This window comes from Anopheles marshallii, chromosome 2, assembly GCF_943734725.1.
Source record: "Anopheles marshallii chromosome 2, idAnoMarsDA_429_01, whole genome shotgun sequence".
In the NCBI taxonomy this organism is placed as follows: domain Eukaryota; kingdom Metazoa; phylum Arthropoda; class Insecta; order Diptera; family Culicidae; genus Anopheles; species Anopheles marshallii.
This window is the reverse complement of record NC_071326.1, coordinates 51,291,478-51,306,917: the sequence shown is the minus strand read 5'-3', so window position 1 is coordinate 51,306,917 and position 15,440 is coordinate 51,291,478. Positions and strand designations below refer to the sequence as shown.

General features: G+C 41.7%; 2 protein-coding genes across 2 annotated transcripts; both read left to right on the top strand.

The window, feature by feature from the left end:
• The first annotated feature begins 4,257 nt into the window (after nucleotides 1-4,257).
• On the top strand, nucleotides 4,258-7,156 carry LOC128706820 (leucine-rich repeat-containing protein 58). The gene is made up of 5 exons (XM_053801761.1): nucleotides 4,258-4,748; nucleotides 5,433-5,649; nucleotides 6,550-6,739; nucleotides 6,820-6,913; nucleotides 6,998-7,156. The coding sequence occupies exons 1-5, from the start codon at nucleotides 4,258-4,260 to the stop codon at nucleotides 7,074-7,076; spliced, it is 1,071 nt and encodes a 356-aa protein (XP_053657736.1). The 3' UTR covers nucleotides 7,077-7,156.
• Nucleotides 7,157-10,908: 3,752 nt separating this feature from the next.
• On the top strand, nucleotides 10,909-12,878 carry LOC128719732 (facilitated trehalose transporter Tret1-like). Its single transcript, XM_053813362.1, has 5 exons — nucleotides 10,909-11,121; nucleotides 11,185-11,626; nucleotides 11,702-11,871; nucleotides 11,966-12,526; nucleotides 12,618-12,878. The coding sequence occupies exons 1-5, from the start codon at nucleotides 10,909-10,911 to the stop codon at nucleotides 12,876-12,878; spliced, it is 1,647 nt and encodes a 548-aa protein (XP_053669337.1).
• Nucleotides 12,879-15,440: the final 2,562 nt, after the last annotated feature.

Genomic DNA, 15,440 nt, shown 5'->3' with positions numbered 1-15,440 from the left:
TTTTTGGGTAATTCTAATCTTCCCAAAGCAAAAGTCGAACAATTCACACTGAATGAGGCGCACGTCGTTAAATTTGTTCGTGTAAAAAAGAAAAGATTTGGCAACAATCGTCGAAACTAGTGGTGTCATGGGCGATTCATTTCAAGGCCCAATCCTGACGAGCCTAGTCTACCTAGTCTACCGGAATCGACGTCGACCTTAGGGTATAGCGGTTTTGATAGATTGGAGTTGGAGGTCCTACCCAATGGTGGAACTAACTTGAATTTGATCCATAGGTAGAAGAAGGTTGTCTACCCATGGATGTAGCGAGCTCGCCCCATATTTGGGATCAGCTGGGTTCAACAGGTCCAGAAGGTACAAGAAGGCATAAACGACTTCGAACCGATACCGACTAGAACTCGCTGCACCACCAAGACGAAGTCGTCTATGTGTTCTTGTCTCTACTGAACCTACTCGTACTTCCAGATTGACCAGAACTGTAAGGAAAGAAGATCCGACCATCATTGAGTGCGAATTTTCGAAAATCCGCCAAAAATTTGCCATAGTTGCTGCCTGGGTACAAACGGATTGACAGCTGATGTTGTTTTGAACGGGTGTCAGATGACGAAGGATGCAAAGGTTCAAAAGATTCTTCTCGCATCTCGTTGCAATGCGGCACAATAATCTGAACTAACGTGATGTTGGTGCGCATCTACGTCGCTCTATTATTCTAATTGTTTGCGTATCACTCTTGTGCGATCGTGTGTGGCGGTGAAAAAAAAATCAAGAAAGGTAATACTGCCGGTGTTGTTTGTGTGAGAGGTATTCGTCGAACCCTAGACTCTTGGTGCTGAAGAGAATTGTGCTGATGCGTAGTAGGCCCTTGAATCTGTCGCGAAGGTTGTGTTTTGTTTTGGTAGCAAAATTTGAGTATCGGAATATAAGTTACGGTTTGTTACGGTGCTCGTTTTTTCGAGATTGAAAATGTATACTCGCTATGAATTGTGGGTCACTTTGTACAGAAAGTTTCTAAGTCACTTGAAAGAATACTGCAGTTGCCGTTCACAAAGCTTAGCCCCATCGTTGGATAACCGTTGTGCGGCTCGGGGAATGCATAGCGACACTGGAGGCTGGAATATGTGTCGGAACGCTCTGCTATTGGAGTACCGGAAACATCGCCAGCGTCTTGCGAAGAGGGAACAGCTTGAGTTGGCCCGCGAAATGATTGCTGCTCGTGAAATTGCTCAACACTGCCGCAGCAACAATCGTACATACAGTGAACTACGAGACCTGGAAGCATTGGATACCGGAAAGCCATTGTCGATCGTGCAAAGAATATTTCTCGAGAATCGTTATATATTTGAGGCGATCGCGAAGCACATACGTACCGCCGAACTGTTGACCGATGTGCGGGTTAATCCATCACTCGAACAGTTACAGGTCGGAAAATGCAATTTGCAGCCGGAAACTCTGCGCCGCCTGACCGAATACGTGCTGGAAAGCGAATACTGTGGCTGTGTACACATTTACACGGATGCTTCAAAATCTCCGGATGGTCAGTGTGGCATCGGTGTGTACGACGAAACGAACGACGTGCGGATAGCCATTCAGCTGAAGCTCGACACTAGTATCATGACGGCGGAAACACTGGCGATCAAGGTAGCCATGCAACATATTGCCAGACGGAGCCTGCACCGAGCGGTATTGCTAACCGATAGCCAAGCGGCGTGCACGTTTTTGAAGAAAAATCGAAACTCCCGGTATCGCAACGCGGTTGCAAACGAAATCCTCGAGTTGGCGCGTACATTTCAAGTTACGATACAGTGGATACCGGGGCATGTGGAGGTGAGTGGAAATTCTATAGCGGACGAGCTATCACGGTCCGCACTTGCCAACGGTACCCAGCGATTGCAGAACGACATTTTCATCCACGACGCTATTAGCTACTTTGAGGAACGGCAAGCATCGAAAATTAACAAATGGTACCAGGAGTATATTCGTTTGAAGGGAAAATCGCTGAAGCAACTATGTGGAGAAGATGACGATTCAGCACATTCGTATTGTGCGCTGTAAACACGATCTCGTTCAGTGTAGGCGTAAAAGAATCTGCATATTTATTTATTTATAAAAAAAAACAACATAGCTTAAGTTGATGTTTGGAAGCTGTTCAGCTGTACAACTGACCGCCAGTGAGCTGCAGCAACGCTTAGTATTGAACTAGTCGACGATAAAGTTTAACGACATTTACCCGAACGCCAAATCATATGATTCGAGAGTCTCTGTTGACGAATATATTGAACTAATCTGAGGTGAGAGAAGGCGTGGTAGTTTTGATATCAATTTGCTAGTTTCACCACCTACTATTGGTTTAAATTTTTACAAAATCCTTTACTACACATTAGCATTCACTTTCTGTTTGCCTTATTTGCACTCTGTGAGTAATTTTTAATTCTATTTTTAGCTTTACATCTATTAGTTTATACCGTTTCACATTGCTAAAAAAAATCTTTCAAACCATTCGCACGCATTTCAAACAATGCACGTTCGATTTCAAAAGGGAGTGATAACCATTTTCCCGCTGTCCAGTCCTTGATCGCGTTGCTGAATGATCATTAATTTATTCCGATTAAGACAATTGATGCCAGACAATTCCATGTATCGTTTGTAAGAGGAAGGTTTCATAATTTCATTTAAGTCACTTCAAACGACCACTTGTCTCTTGATGGACGAGTGATGCGTTTTTGTTCACAAAATTCTCTGTTCCTTCGGTCTGGACGTTGGTGTGTTGGTGTACGTCACTGTTAGTATTGCTACTAGCGATTATCAAACTATTTTTTTCTTTTATTCCCATCTATGGGAAGCTAAAGGGACGGCCGCGATAAGCGGAGGTACCAATCTCCCACTTTCAATTGAACGATTCTCAATGTCTGGTAGATGCGTATGTGCGCGTAGTTTCGGGCTGTGGCGGGCTAGTACAATACATTTGCACAATGGTTCTATCAGTTGGAAGTCGCCTGAACAGTTAGACGGTCGTGGAATTGGTATGCCGTTTTGCAACGTCCTCCTGTAGCAATAAGTTTGCTGGAGGCTGTTTCTTTTTTTTTTTTGTTTTGACGTTGCTAGCGGGTTCCTCATCCCATCTGGCATACGACAGCGTGTACTGTCGCGGGCAACCGAATGTCCATAGTGCATTGTGCCGTTCATCCAATCGCCGTCAAGAGGGAGCAGCGGGCAACCTGCGCTGGCTGATAACGGGCGACGACAACCACGCACACTACCGAAAAAGAATCGTTCCAAACACACACCGGGTTGATTCCTATGCGCAAGAGATTCGTACAAGTGTCCTCTCGAAGCAGGAAAAAAAGGTAATAGAAAATTGCATGATGCGGTACTGGTGGTGGACTGATTTTCTCATGTTTATCATCGCAAAATCTATCTACCCACCGCACCGCCATGCGCCCACCCAGCCTACCCGGCCTTGAAAGAGATGGAAACAAGACCGTAGCCTATATAAAACGAGCTATTTGTCGATTCACCCGAAGCCATTGATTTGGTCTCTCAACGGTAACAATACCGGACGAAGCGACGGACTGTCGTTGTTGTCGTTGGGTTGTTATCGCGCAAATACTTTACACTTGTTGCGCGAAGTGAATCGCATGCGTGCGAGCACATTCGTTCATTTTGTGTTGTAGCCGCGACGAGACGCGGTTCTCTGTGGGCGAAAGATTGTCAGTAAGTTAGTAAAAAAGCAAGTGAAACCTTCCTTCAATACTTGAATATTCTTAGTTTGATTAAGCTTACGTTGCTAGTAGTGTATTTTATTATCTCAAAGTGCCTTAATTGATCCTTCACCCCATCATATGTTGTGTAGCCGCGAGAATGTGTGACTGTGTGTCATTTTTATTTATCGGTTGTTCTATTTTCATCTTAGGTTTTAGCATTTTGGTCTGATTTGTTTGTGTCTTCTGTGTGAGTGGTGTTTGTGCTAGGACAGTGCGCTTCCGCTTATATGACCGGCGTATTTATATGTTCTACGTCTCTGAAACTCTCTCTCTCTCTCTGTCTCTCTTTTGCAGCAGTAAACCACCGGGACCAGCAGTTCATCAGGTTTCGTCGGTTATCTTTCGATGCCTCGATCGATCGACGGAGCGCAGGGTACGTGTTCCAGAACGTAGAACAGCTGGTTCAGTGCGGGACGTTGGTCCACGGTGATAGATAATACTGAAGACACTTGCTTCGTGGGGTTTTAGTCTCGAAAAGCAACGCCTACACCACAAAATGGATGTCGTCTACACTTCGGACAGCTGCGATAGCGACTCGCGCGAACAGAAAACCGTCGATCTGGGCCATTCGAACAAGCGGCATCTCGACGACGATCTGTTGCGCGTTTCGAAGTCGAAGAAGCTGGCCGAAGATATCGAAACGGTGCTGCTCAATCACAACAAGCTGATAAGGGTGCCGCTGTCGCTTGGCGACTTTACCAATTTGAAGGTGCTGGATCTGAGCAATAACCGCCTGGAAGAGCTACCCGAGGTGATCACGCAATGCCAGCTGACGACGCTGATCGTGAAGAACAATTTGCTGACGGATAAGTCGCTGCCAAAATCGTTGCTAGCAGCTGTCGGGAGCGGTCTTAAGGAGCTCAATTTGAGTGGTAACCGTTTCGCACACTTTCCCGAACAAGTGATTGAGCTGCGGTCTCTGAAATATCTTTACTTAGGCGGCAATCAGATCACGAACGTTTCAAAGGACATATGGAAGCTGCAAAAGTAAGTTTGCATGAGAATAGAAATACCTGAAAGCATTGAAATAGTGGATACATCACTCTTGGTTAGTGATGTTAGTAAGCTAAATGAACACACAATTCCAAATAACGATTGCTAACGAATAACGAACATATGACCGATATATGAGGGTAGTTCGGTTAAAAATATTAAATATTGAGGCGAAGCAAGTGCATTTGACGTAATTTGTTTCTGATTGTTAGACCAGCTCAATGCTCTTTTGAATTCGAGAAACAGCTGATATGGCCGTTTGGGTTTTGTTTTATCATGATAACGCATTTCATGGTCCTAGTTGCGTTTCGCACGTTATTAGAAACAGTTGCGAAGCGGCGACAGTTCGTTTATCTTACACTAAACGGCCTGGGAGATAGCAATTGCTCCAGTGTTATGAGATAGTACCGTTATCTTGAACACAACAGGAACGCTTTTGGGGAACATTTTATTGTTCATTATTGTGTGCGTTTATTGCTTATTGCGTTCGTTTACATGTGAAAATTTTATTATTTTATGTTATTAGCATAATAGCATAATGAAACCGCTTGAATAATGTTCAAATTCATAATCAACCTTACCAAAAGCCTTTTTTAGCTAATGCTTTTATATGATTGTAGTAAATATGTTTTCTAATAAGTGTATAATAACAATATATAATGTTTGCACTCTTTATAGCCTGCAGCTGCTTTCACTCGGCGGAAACTTGATTTCCGAGATACCGGAGACTGTTGGACTGCTCAATCATCTGCACGCACTCGTCCTGTGTGATAATCTGTTAGAGATGCTCCCTGCGTCCATAGCGCGGCTGGTGAATCTAAAGTCGCTACTGTTGCACAAAAATCGTTTAAGACATCTTCCGCGGGAGATTATAACGTTGCGAAACTTAACTGAGGTACGTTACTGTTGCAGGACACTGTTGAAGGTTTGTGACATTGTGGCCAACGCTAACGTATGGCGTCTTGACCTCATTACAGCTTCTGGAGTGATAGTTGACAAATTGAGTGGTAAATCCGATAAAGACAATTCTAGTTGCTTCCACTTTTTCGCAACGGTGCGGTTTTGTTTGAACGGCGATTGTTAATGGTGTAACTTTCTTGTCACAAAACCACTTTAGATCCACTTTAGATTACGGTAATTGCAGGTTTAAGAAAAGCTTAATATAACAGAATAGCCTCAGAACAGAATTCTGTTTTTTCTTTATGGTTATGAGATAACATATTTGTTTTTAATAAGAAATCTAGCTGCTGGATGGATCCGATATGATCGGTGCTTAATTTTTTGATTATGCTTATCAAAAATATGGAATAATATTGAAGTCGAATTCCGATCATAGGCACAAGTACTCTGTGAATGCTTTTAATATTACCATATTGTTGTTCACTCCGTCCAAAGCGATGATTGGAATGATGAAGAAAACACAACATAAAGTACTAAGTAAGTCTTGAGCAAACCACGTCATCGCTTGTACAATTTAGCCTGTTTGATCTTGATTAATAGTGTGAGAGGTGATATAAAGGAAAGGGCTCCCGTTGACAAAGAGCATCACGACTGATAACACTGATCGTCGATGATGCAGTACGATTAGCTAGCGTAGTTCGCACTTTAACATGACATGCACTTTCAATAGAACAAAACATATGGAATCGCACATTTACTGGAGAGGTGACACTGAGAGACAATCACGACACGCTCACGTGGAGAATTCAGTTAATGAGGAAGAAAAAAAACACACAAACACGTTTTGTTTAACTTTGTGTGACTTAACTACGTTTACTTTATTTTGCATCCACAGTTGAGTCTGCGCGACAACCCATTGGTCGTGCGCTTTGTAAAGGATATGACATTGAATCCGCCAAGTTTGCTGGAGCTCGCTGGACGTACTGTGAAAACCTGTGCCATTCGATATGGAGCGGATGATTTACCGCGTACCTTGATCGAGTACCTTCAGACGGCAAACTGCTGCGTCAACCCAAATTGCAAAGGTGAGCAACCTAAGGATGCATTAGTGTGAGGTGTTTGAATTTTCTAATATGTTATCGTGTTGTATATTTAATATTTTTAGGAGTATTTTTCGACAATCGGGTGGAACATATCAAGTTCGTCGATTTCTGTGGCAAATACCGTATTCCTTTGTTGCAGTATTTATGCTCCTCAAAGTAAGCAATTAATTTATTTCACTAACCAGTTGATATTACAATAAAAGCAGCGGAATAAAACAACATTTCTATTTTGTCCTACAGATGCGTTGCAGATACAAGCTCGTCGGATCCGGGCAGTGAGCCGAGCAGTAGCATGATGCGTAAAGTTTTACTCGGTTAGCTGGAGATTATGTTTCAATGTCGATGGTACAAATGTTAGAGCTTATCGCCAAATAACGCCATACACGGGTGGACAATCATAGTACGGCTACCTATAAGCTGCGGCTGTGTTTTACAACCCTGCACCGCATAAAAAAAATCTGTCGATTGTTGTTCAATATTATAGTGCTGCTGCAGTTACAACTCGATCCAACGTTTGTAAAAGAATATCAAAGAAGATTATACTGCTTGCTGCTGAATATCCACTTTGTGGTGAAATTGAGATCGATATCGAATTTAAAAGAGAAATGATACAGATTGTTGTGGCAAACAGTAGTAAATGCACCACAAAAGCGGGCACCCTTAACATCATTCTCTTATTGAAAAGCAGATAACCGCGACACCTCTTGGAAAGAAAATGTGATTTGCTCCAAGAGCAGCTAAGCGGAATGCACTATTATTTACAATATACGCATACAAAAAAGATCAATTCTAAAAGAAAGATAAACTACGAATAGAATGTTTCGCTTAAATATCACAACATTTCAATAAGATAATCGGGTTATCTAATCAGATTGATACTGTTGTGAGTAATAATAGAAAGAACTCAATTGATAAATGATAAATGAAATGTGATTTTGTTGTGGGTGCATGCAATGATTTCAGGTTACGTGGTTCTTCTTACCTGTGATCATCTGTTCGATGCCTGATCATTAGTCGGCAGATAGGTGTTTGTGAGATAAGATATTATTGCCGTTGAATCTCGCGTTTGTCTCGTTTTCGATTGGCAAAAGAATTGTACTACGTGTCACAAAACGCATAATGCTATTCAATTCACAATGATTGAAAAATGCTATTTCTTTTGTTTCTGATGCCGTGCTGCAACCGCAGCGCCAGATTACCAAATTACAGATAACGTCCATTAACTGCAAATCCCTCTTCAAATATCACGTTTTGAGCAATAATCATCACCTTGCACACTGTGTTTCGTTTCATGCGAAGATTTGGTATAAATAGTCTGGCGGTGATGCCTACAACGTCCGAATATGTTGATGAGTATATGTACTAGTATACAGATAAATATATAGCAGTTGATGAGTATATATAAACAAATGAAGTAAGAAGTAACGGGAAACACCTCACATGAGCGGGAATTTATGCGAAGTATTACAATGTTCTTGTTCAGTTTTCTTGCTGTTGCTGGTAATATCATTGCGGACCATTTGCCAATTTCTGTGTGATATGCTACATCCTTCCGCCTTGCCTAAAATGCAAGACTGAATTCATTACTATTGGGTTCAAACAGATTGACCTCAACAACACCCGTATAGCCCTGAGACGAAGAAAACTGCCAAAAGCTTGTAAAAAGCCGAAGCTTGTAAATATACTATTCCTTTTCAAAAGTTTTGTTCACAGATTTTATCACAGATTATCAGTTTCACAGATTATTTTTTTATTTTTTTTGATTTATTTTATCACAGACCACACACACGAACGCTGCTTAGATCCAATTAACATAGGAGTGTGAAGATTATATCTATTCGAAACCTGCAAAGGACGGCGCCCAGGATAAGCTTGCGAAGAAAATAGCAGCCCACAGCCAGGATACAAAAGCAAATGACAAATCAAATATATCAAAATATCAAGGCTTCTTCTCACATATACCTTTAATTTTTGGAAGTCATGACAATTTTTTACCGATATTTTTAATATCAGCATATCTTAGCAATATACACCTTTTCCATACATTTTCACCAAAAAGGAATTCACCTATCCCTGCTAACGCTGAAAATAAGGGGTTTTTGGTGAGTTGGTCGTGGTGAATTGTTACTTGTGAATGCACCGTCGCGTGCTGTCATTGTTCATAGTTCGTCGTCGTCCCATGTTTACGTTCTAGTTTTTTGCTTATGAGTAGGGGGTGTCATTTTTCGCTGATGTACCCTCAGAAAGGGAAACCGGGCGCGACTCGCCAGTGTGTGTGGATAAGTTGAACAATACTTATTGGTTGATTCAATATAGTTTGCTTCCCGTGTTCGAGGTGCTTGCATACGTTAAGAACCATTCGGGGGTTATAAGTGGGTTACGGAAGTCGATGGAGACGCATGATGGATGGATGGTGAGCCATGTGCAGTGTGATTGTGTGCAGCTGCTTAGGTAGGCGATTTTTACATTGCGTTTCGGGACGACTAGTAGTTTCGATTGTTTCATCGTGCAGGTAAGGCAGAAAGAACTCTCTGTTAAAAATCTCTGTCTCATTCCAGTCGTCTTTGCGAGGCATATGTACAGTAATGCTACGTGCCAGTGAACTGGTTGCAAATATTCGTTCGGGTGTAGTGCTGCAGTTGCACTGTTGCGTATTCCTATGAACCCTCCATCTAATCTAATTCGAAAGTTTGTTGACCTCGCGCAAGACTGTACCGAACGTCTTTTTCACAATCGATAGTAGTAGTGAGGTGAATAGCAAGCGTAGTGTGGTTTGTTGTGATGTTGTTTTACCGCGTATGCGTAAAAGTCGTGCAACGTTGAATGTTCTACTTTGTACGCACCCTCCGGGTGCTCTTTGTCCTTGGTTGCTTTGTAACTTCACGTTTCTTAGCATACTTCATCGTTGCTTTGTCCAACTTCACCAAAAACGCTCGCTTGCTATCTATCTTTTTCTCTGTCTATCTCTCTGAACGTGCTCTCTCAATGTTCCGTGCCTTTGGAATCAGCTGTTCGCGAACTAAAACGCTCCCAAGCGACGGTTGGTTTGCTCTGATGCGTGTAGCCTTCGAACAAAACAGAAATGAAGGTAGTGTGGTTTGTTTACGTTTCACTTTCATCGCTGTTCCGTCAGCAGCACACGCTTCCGTATATTCAAGTGTAGTGCGTGAGTGTGTGAGTGTTTGGTTTATGTGTAGGAATTAATAACAAAACAATTCTGCACAATTTAGCATTACGAAAATACATTGTGCGAGGTGAATACTACGACAATAATAATTATTATCAAAATCATTCGTAGAGCACGTGTTTGATCCGGTGCAACCTTGCCGGCCCGCTTCTATTTGACTATTGTGGCTTGTGAGGAAAAAGATCGTCGTTTAAATACCTAGTAGTAAAAACCATTTATACCATTGATTGTGGTGTAAATTGAAAAGTTATAGCACTTAGTTAATTGCTATAAATCTGAATTTGCTTGGAATTGAAACGAAATAAATATCCAACACATTGCAGGGAATGAGTGTTCGAGTGCAAATCAATAAATCACCACGAATTGAATTGTATGCCATTGAAGCTTTTGAGTTGCTACTTTCAACAACAAAAATTATCCGTGGGATTAATCCACTTCAATGACTTAAACCACGTAATCGCAACAATAATATTTTCTTATACAATATCTTGCGTCTAAGAGCATAACTGTAGTGATGAATATCAAGAATTGTGAACAATAATTTTTAAGTTAGTGAAGCATCAGCACTCCCAAGAGTGGTATTACAATTGGATTGAATGTCTTCGCACCGTTTATGTCCTGTTATCTTTATCTCAACTGATAGCTATCGTTGATCCTTTAATGGGAGGAATATCAGTCATACAAACTAATAAGCCACACAAAACCATTCCAGTTCTAACACTGTGCTGCTCTTTCCAGTGGTTGGCGTTGAACAAACAACAGAACCTCGACAGCTGGCCTTATCTCAACGAAACAAGAGAGGGTTATTTATCTTCTGATTGCACCGCGTCGCTGAAACGTTGCATATCGCTCCGGACACTATCTACAACAGCGTAGCATCGTCATCTTTCTGACAGTTTGCCAATGACATCCTTCCCAATGAGACACTGATAGCCCAACCACCCCGAGCTTGGCGTTCCGCAACATGGCTCCGACCGAGAACGGAACTGGTGATATTGAGAAATCTCGTATCGGCATACCCGGAACACTGAATGGTGTGGAAGATGAGGAACGTAAGGATCAGCACGACCTCGAAGCACAACCACTTTCGATCGAACTTGAAAGCGTAAAGTTACCAACAACCACCGTCCCGAACAAACCATTGACGAATGTATGCTGGAAGGATGCATATCAACAGGTACTTGTGTGCTTTAACCTCAATGGAACCCATCGTAACTGGCATATGTTTTTTTTCTTGCAGGTGCTCGCTACATGTTTGGTGAACTTGATCGTTGTTCAGGCGGGTATTAACATGACTTACTCAGCCATTCTCCTGCCACAGCTGTCCGAACCGGACAGTCCCATCCTGATTGGGCGTAATGAAGCATCCTGGATAGCGTCGGTGGTGACAATTGCTTTACCGCTAGGTTCGCTTGTCGTTGGTCAGCTGATGGATCAGTTTGGCCGCAAGAAGATATCGCTTGCAACCTGTATTCCGTTTGCACTCGGTTGGCTCTTGATAGCTGCAGCATCGAACGTCGGCATGATATACGTTGCTCGCATCATTTTGGGTACGTCCGGAGGTCTCACAACCGTGGCACTGGTGTACGTCAGTGAAATTTCTCACGTATCCTTGCGTCCGATGCTCCTGTGCGCAAATAGTGTGTTTGTTTCTTTCGGGATCCTACTTACCTGCGTTTTAGGTGAGGCATGTTTAATTGGCTGAAAACAGTGAAAAGTATGATCTAATTGTTTTTTTTTTTTAATACAATCTTCAGCGGTGTTCTTCGATTGGCGAGCGATAGCTTATATATTTGCTGGATTCTCTGTTGTAACGTTCCTGTTGATTCTGTTAATTCCCGAGTCTCCACATTGGCTAGTGACATTTACCAAGAAGGATCCTACGAAAGCGCGGAGCGTTCTTTATTGGTTGTACCGTAATAAGAAGGTGAGATAACTGGGCATGTTTGTATCGAAAGAGAAAGATGATATTGCCATCAATTCAATCTGTTTGTAACAATTGATGTGTGTTTACTTTGCAGTTAGCAGAGGAACAATTTCAACAAATCGCTGCAAACACTACTCCGATCCGTCAACCTCACTCAGCGACCGGGAAACAAACTAGTGCGATCAGCACACTGTCGTTAAAAGTGTTTTTTCAGCCTCGAGTTTACCAGCCAATGACCATCCTGCTGCTAGTGTTTCTTTTCCAACAGCTATCCGGCGCATACGTACTCATCTTTTACGCACTGAATGTATTCCAACAGATCAATGAAGCTACGTTGGAAGGCGAACAGGGAGCTACCTTTAATCAGTACACTGCTCTGGTAGTGTTGGGCTTGATACGCTTCGTCATGTCTATCATAACGTCAGGCTGCTCGAGAAAGTACGGCCGCCGTCCATTGCTTTGTATCTCGGGACTGTGCATGGGTGTATGCATGACAATTGGAGGGTTATATCTCGATTTGCTGCACAACCGTTCGGGCAATGCAGCTATTGGCAGTTACGTCTTACTGGCATGCGTTCTTGGATATGTATGCTTCAGCGCTCTCGGTTATCTTGTGCTGCCCTGGACGATGATTGGGGAACTGCTGCCCACAGATGTAAGTAGTGATGAAGCACTTAAGGCATCTCTCGAATGGTTTATTAATTATCTGGTAATGTTTTGAAATTTTGGGTTTTCTCCCATTCTAGGTCAAAGGAAAGCTTGGAGGGCTTACCGTTTCTGTGGCGTACGTGCTGATGTTCGGTGTGGTCAAGATCTTTCCTTATCTGCTCGAGCAGGTTGCAATACGTGGGATTTTCTATCTTTATGCCGTCACGTGTTTTGCTGGAGTAGCCTATATTTATTGTTACGTGCCGGAAACGTTTGGCAAGAGCTTTGCCGAGATCGAGCAATACTTTAATGATAAACACCACCGACGAAGAGAGACCGCACAAACATGTGCAACTTAGACAATAGTATCCAATCGGGTTTAGTGATACGCTTCTGGGTCTGTACGTTAGTTGTATACAGACGGAGTTGATTTATTTTATATAAACGTAAGGATTTATGCGTACGTATAGATGTAAAGATTTAACTTGTACAACACACTTGTACACATCGGTGATTGTGAGATAGAGTAATTTAACATCGCAGAGGAGTAGATGGCGATGATACAAATACTAGTAGTCTTCCAAATAACTTACCCGATACCATGCTACACTAAAGTACCTTGAGCCAAAGCCAAAAACAAGCATATAGCTAGATTTGAAAAGGAAATACATTAAATGAACATTTGTCGTAGTGGGTGGTAAGCGGTTTTTTGTAAGAAGAAAAACAAGACATTAAGACGACGTCCAACATAATTTAAACGTGTATCCATAACCGTTTTTATCTTCCTATACACAACGAGGTCACTGGAAATGTAAACAGAACATGCTATACCGTCGCAGACCTGTTTTATACCGCGTCTTTTGATGTGGGTTTAACCAGAGACGGTTGTATTTAATTAGTAAGACAAATTCAATTGCTATCTTATCAACGAGCGGGTTCGCGTGGTAAAGCGGAACAGTTGGATCAAACAAATTGTTGCAAAAATGTTGCCTATCGAGATAAACGTTTATTTTGCAACAGCTGTATCGGAGATTATTTGCTTCGAATGCGTTTCATCCATTAACAAAAGGATTGGCTAGCGGTTTATATGTGGTTTTTTTTTGTAGCGTAAAGAAAATAAAAAGGCTATACATCCTAAAATGGTACAACTTGCTAATCATTGTGATAATTTGTTTTAGCATTTTGCTGTAGGAGCGTAAGCACCAATAATAATGAAAGCAAAGTTGGGTTCTGCTAACGCTTCAATGCACGATTCGTTATCGCTACTAACCGTTTGCTCTCGTGAGGCAAGAGGTATAACATTGATAGATGAAGTATAGTGAACACAATGAGTGTGCACCGTGCGGAGATAAAACTAATAGCATAACCCCTCGCTTCGGTGGAAAGTTGATCAATCGTTCTGCATTATCAAGTGACATCGCACTGGAACGTTTGCATATTTTATGCAATCCGTTCTAGCAGCAGCAACGCGATGTTAGATTTCAGTACAGCAATGGTTGGAAAATAGCGAACGTTTCCACGCTTCCGTAGCAAATACAGTATCGCTCAACTGGAACGGAATAATTCACGTTGATTTCATTTTTCCGCATCATCCTCCTGGGGCGGTTTATATTTGTTTGCGAGCGAAACGTCTTTTTTATAATTTCTGTTGAAATAGCTAGAATTTTCTGTGTGTGCGCGTGCTTTTTTTTAATTTAAATTGTCACCTTTTGGGAGATTTTCTGGATGGTGAACCATTTCCCTGCGGCGATAGAAACATTGAAATGGTTGATAGTTTGAAAGTATTCATCATTTTTAATTAAGTAAAGTGTCAAAATAAAGTTAACAACCGTTAATTTTCTTTTATTATCTCTAAACATCGTGAGATGACATTATATATTATATTTAATTTCAAATGTTGTATAAAGACACAAATTTCACAAATAATCGTGATTTATTCATAATAAAACATTACTTTGTTAGATGTTTTATTATTATCATTTTTTAAATAAGGTACATCTCTAGAACTCTGATTCGTTCGCTCTAGTCTGCGGTTGATGTAATGTGCGTTTTTTGCTATAACATTCTATCCTCCTGTTCAGTTTTTTTTTCAATTTTAGAGAAAGGAATTATGGAGGAGAATCGGAGGAAAAAAAGGAGGATCGTAATCTGGAACGGAATGCAGAAGGTAAAAAATATAAATGAGGAGAGGAATTTATCGAACGTAAAAGCACGTCATAGAGGATCATTTTATATACAGGATACCACCAGAATCATCATCATTGGGGGACAGGATTTGGACATTGGACACGACACACAATAAAGGGCTAAGGACGCGAATCTAAGGATCACGGTCCCAGCGCTAAAAGGGGACGAAGATGGACTATTATTTTGAAACGATTTTGAGATTTTTTGTTTCGTAAATATTCTACTAAGTTTAATTCTGTTTCTATTCGTACTCGTGGCAGGTAACCTGCAAGCTGTACAAATTGTGCTTCTCACGCTGGCAGTGTGTACCACCACCCCGTCAATAACTAGTTTCTCATTTTAGTTACAAAACCGTTTAAAATTCCCTTATCAATTTATTATAATTTATCAACATGGAATAGAAACATTTACAACGGCTTGAACTATAACAACCCTTTGAATACAGACCCGTACACAACAGACCCCTACTGGACACTGGTGCGTAAATCATTTATCAGATCGTTGGTCTATTGTCTAAGCGTGCCGCCTGGTGTCGCACAATGTCATTAAACTGATGCCACATCTGACGAAAGCTTTTGGTTTCACTTCATTTTCCGATGCTTATCGCGAAACATTCCTCCGTTCCTCCAGCGTTCTCCTGCCTGCAGTTCGATGCTAATGGTGTGCATCTGACAACCGTACGAATGATGCACTCATGGCACCGGCTGCTCATCATCAATGCGTCGTGTCCAACA

What these genes read in the sequence shown, in the direction of transcription:
- LOC128706820 (XM_053801761.1), top strand. Translation starts at nt 4,258, where the DNA reads ATGGATGTCGTCTACACTTCGGACAGCTGCGATAGCGACTCGCGCGAA. An exon ending in CGTTGCGAAACTTAACTGAG is followed by an intron (nt 5,650 to 6,549) that starts GTACGTTACTGT and finishes TTGCATCCACAG; the next exon opens with TTGAGTCTGCGCGACAACCC. An exon ending in CGTCAACCCAAATTGCAAAG is followed by an intron (nt 6,740 to 6,819) that starts GTGAGCAACCTA and finishes TAATATTTTTAG; the next exon opens with GAGTATTTTTCGACAATCGG.
- LOC128719732 (XM_053813362.1), top strand. Translation starts at nt 10,909, where the DNA reads ATGGCTCCGACCGAGAACGGAACTGGTGATATTGAGAAATCTCGTATC. An exon ending in GGAAGGATGCATATCAACAG is followed by an intron (nt 11,122 to 11,184) that starts GTACTTGTGTGC and finishes TTTTTCTTGCAG; the next exon opens with GTGCTCGCTACATGTTTGGT. An exon ending in CCTACTTACCTGCGTTTTAG is followed by an intron (nt 11,627 to 11,701) that starts GTGAGGCATGTT and finishes TACAATCTTCAG; the next exon opens with CGGTGTTCTTCGATTGGCGA.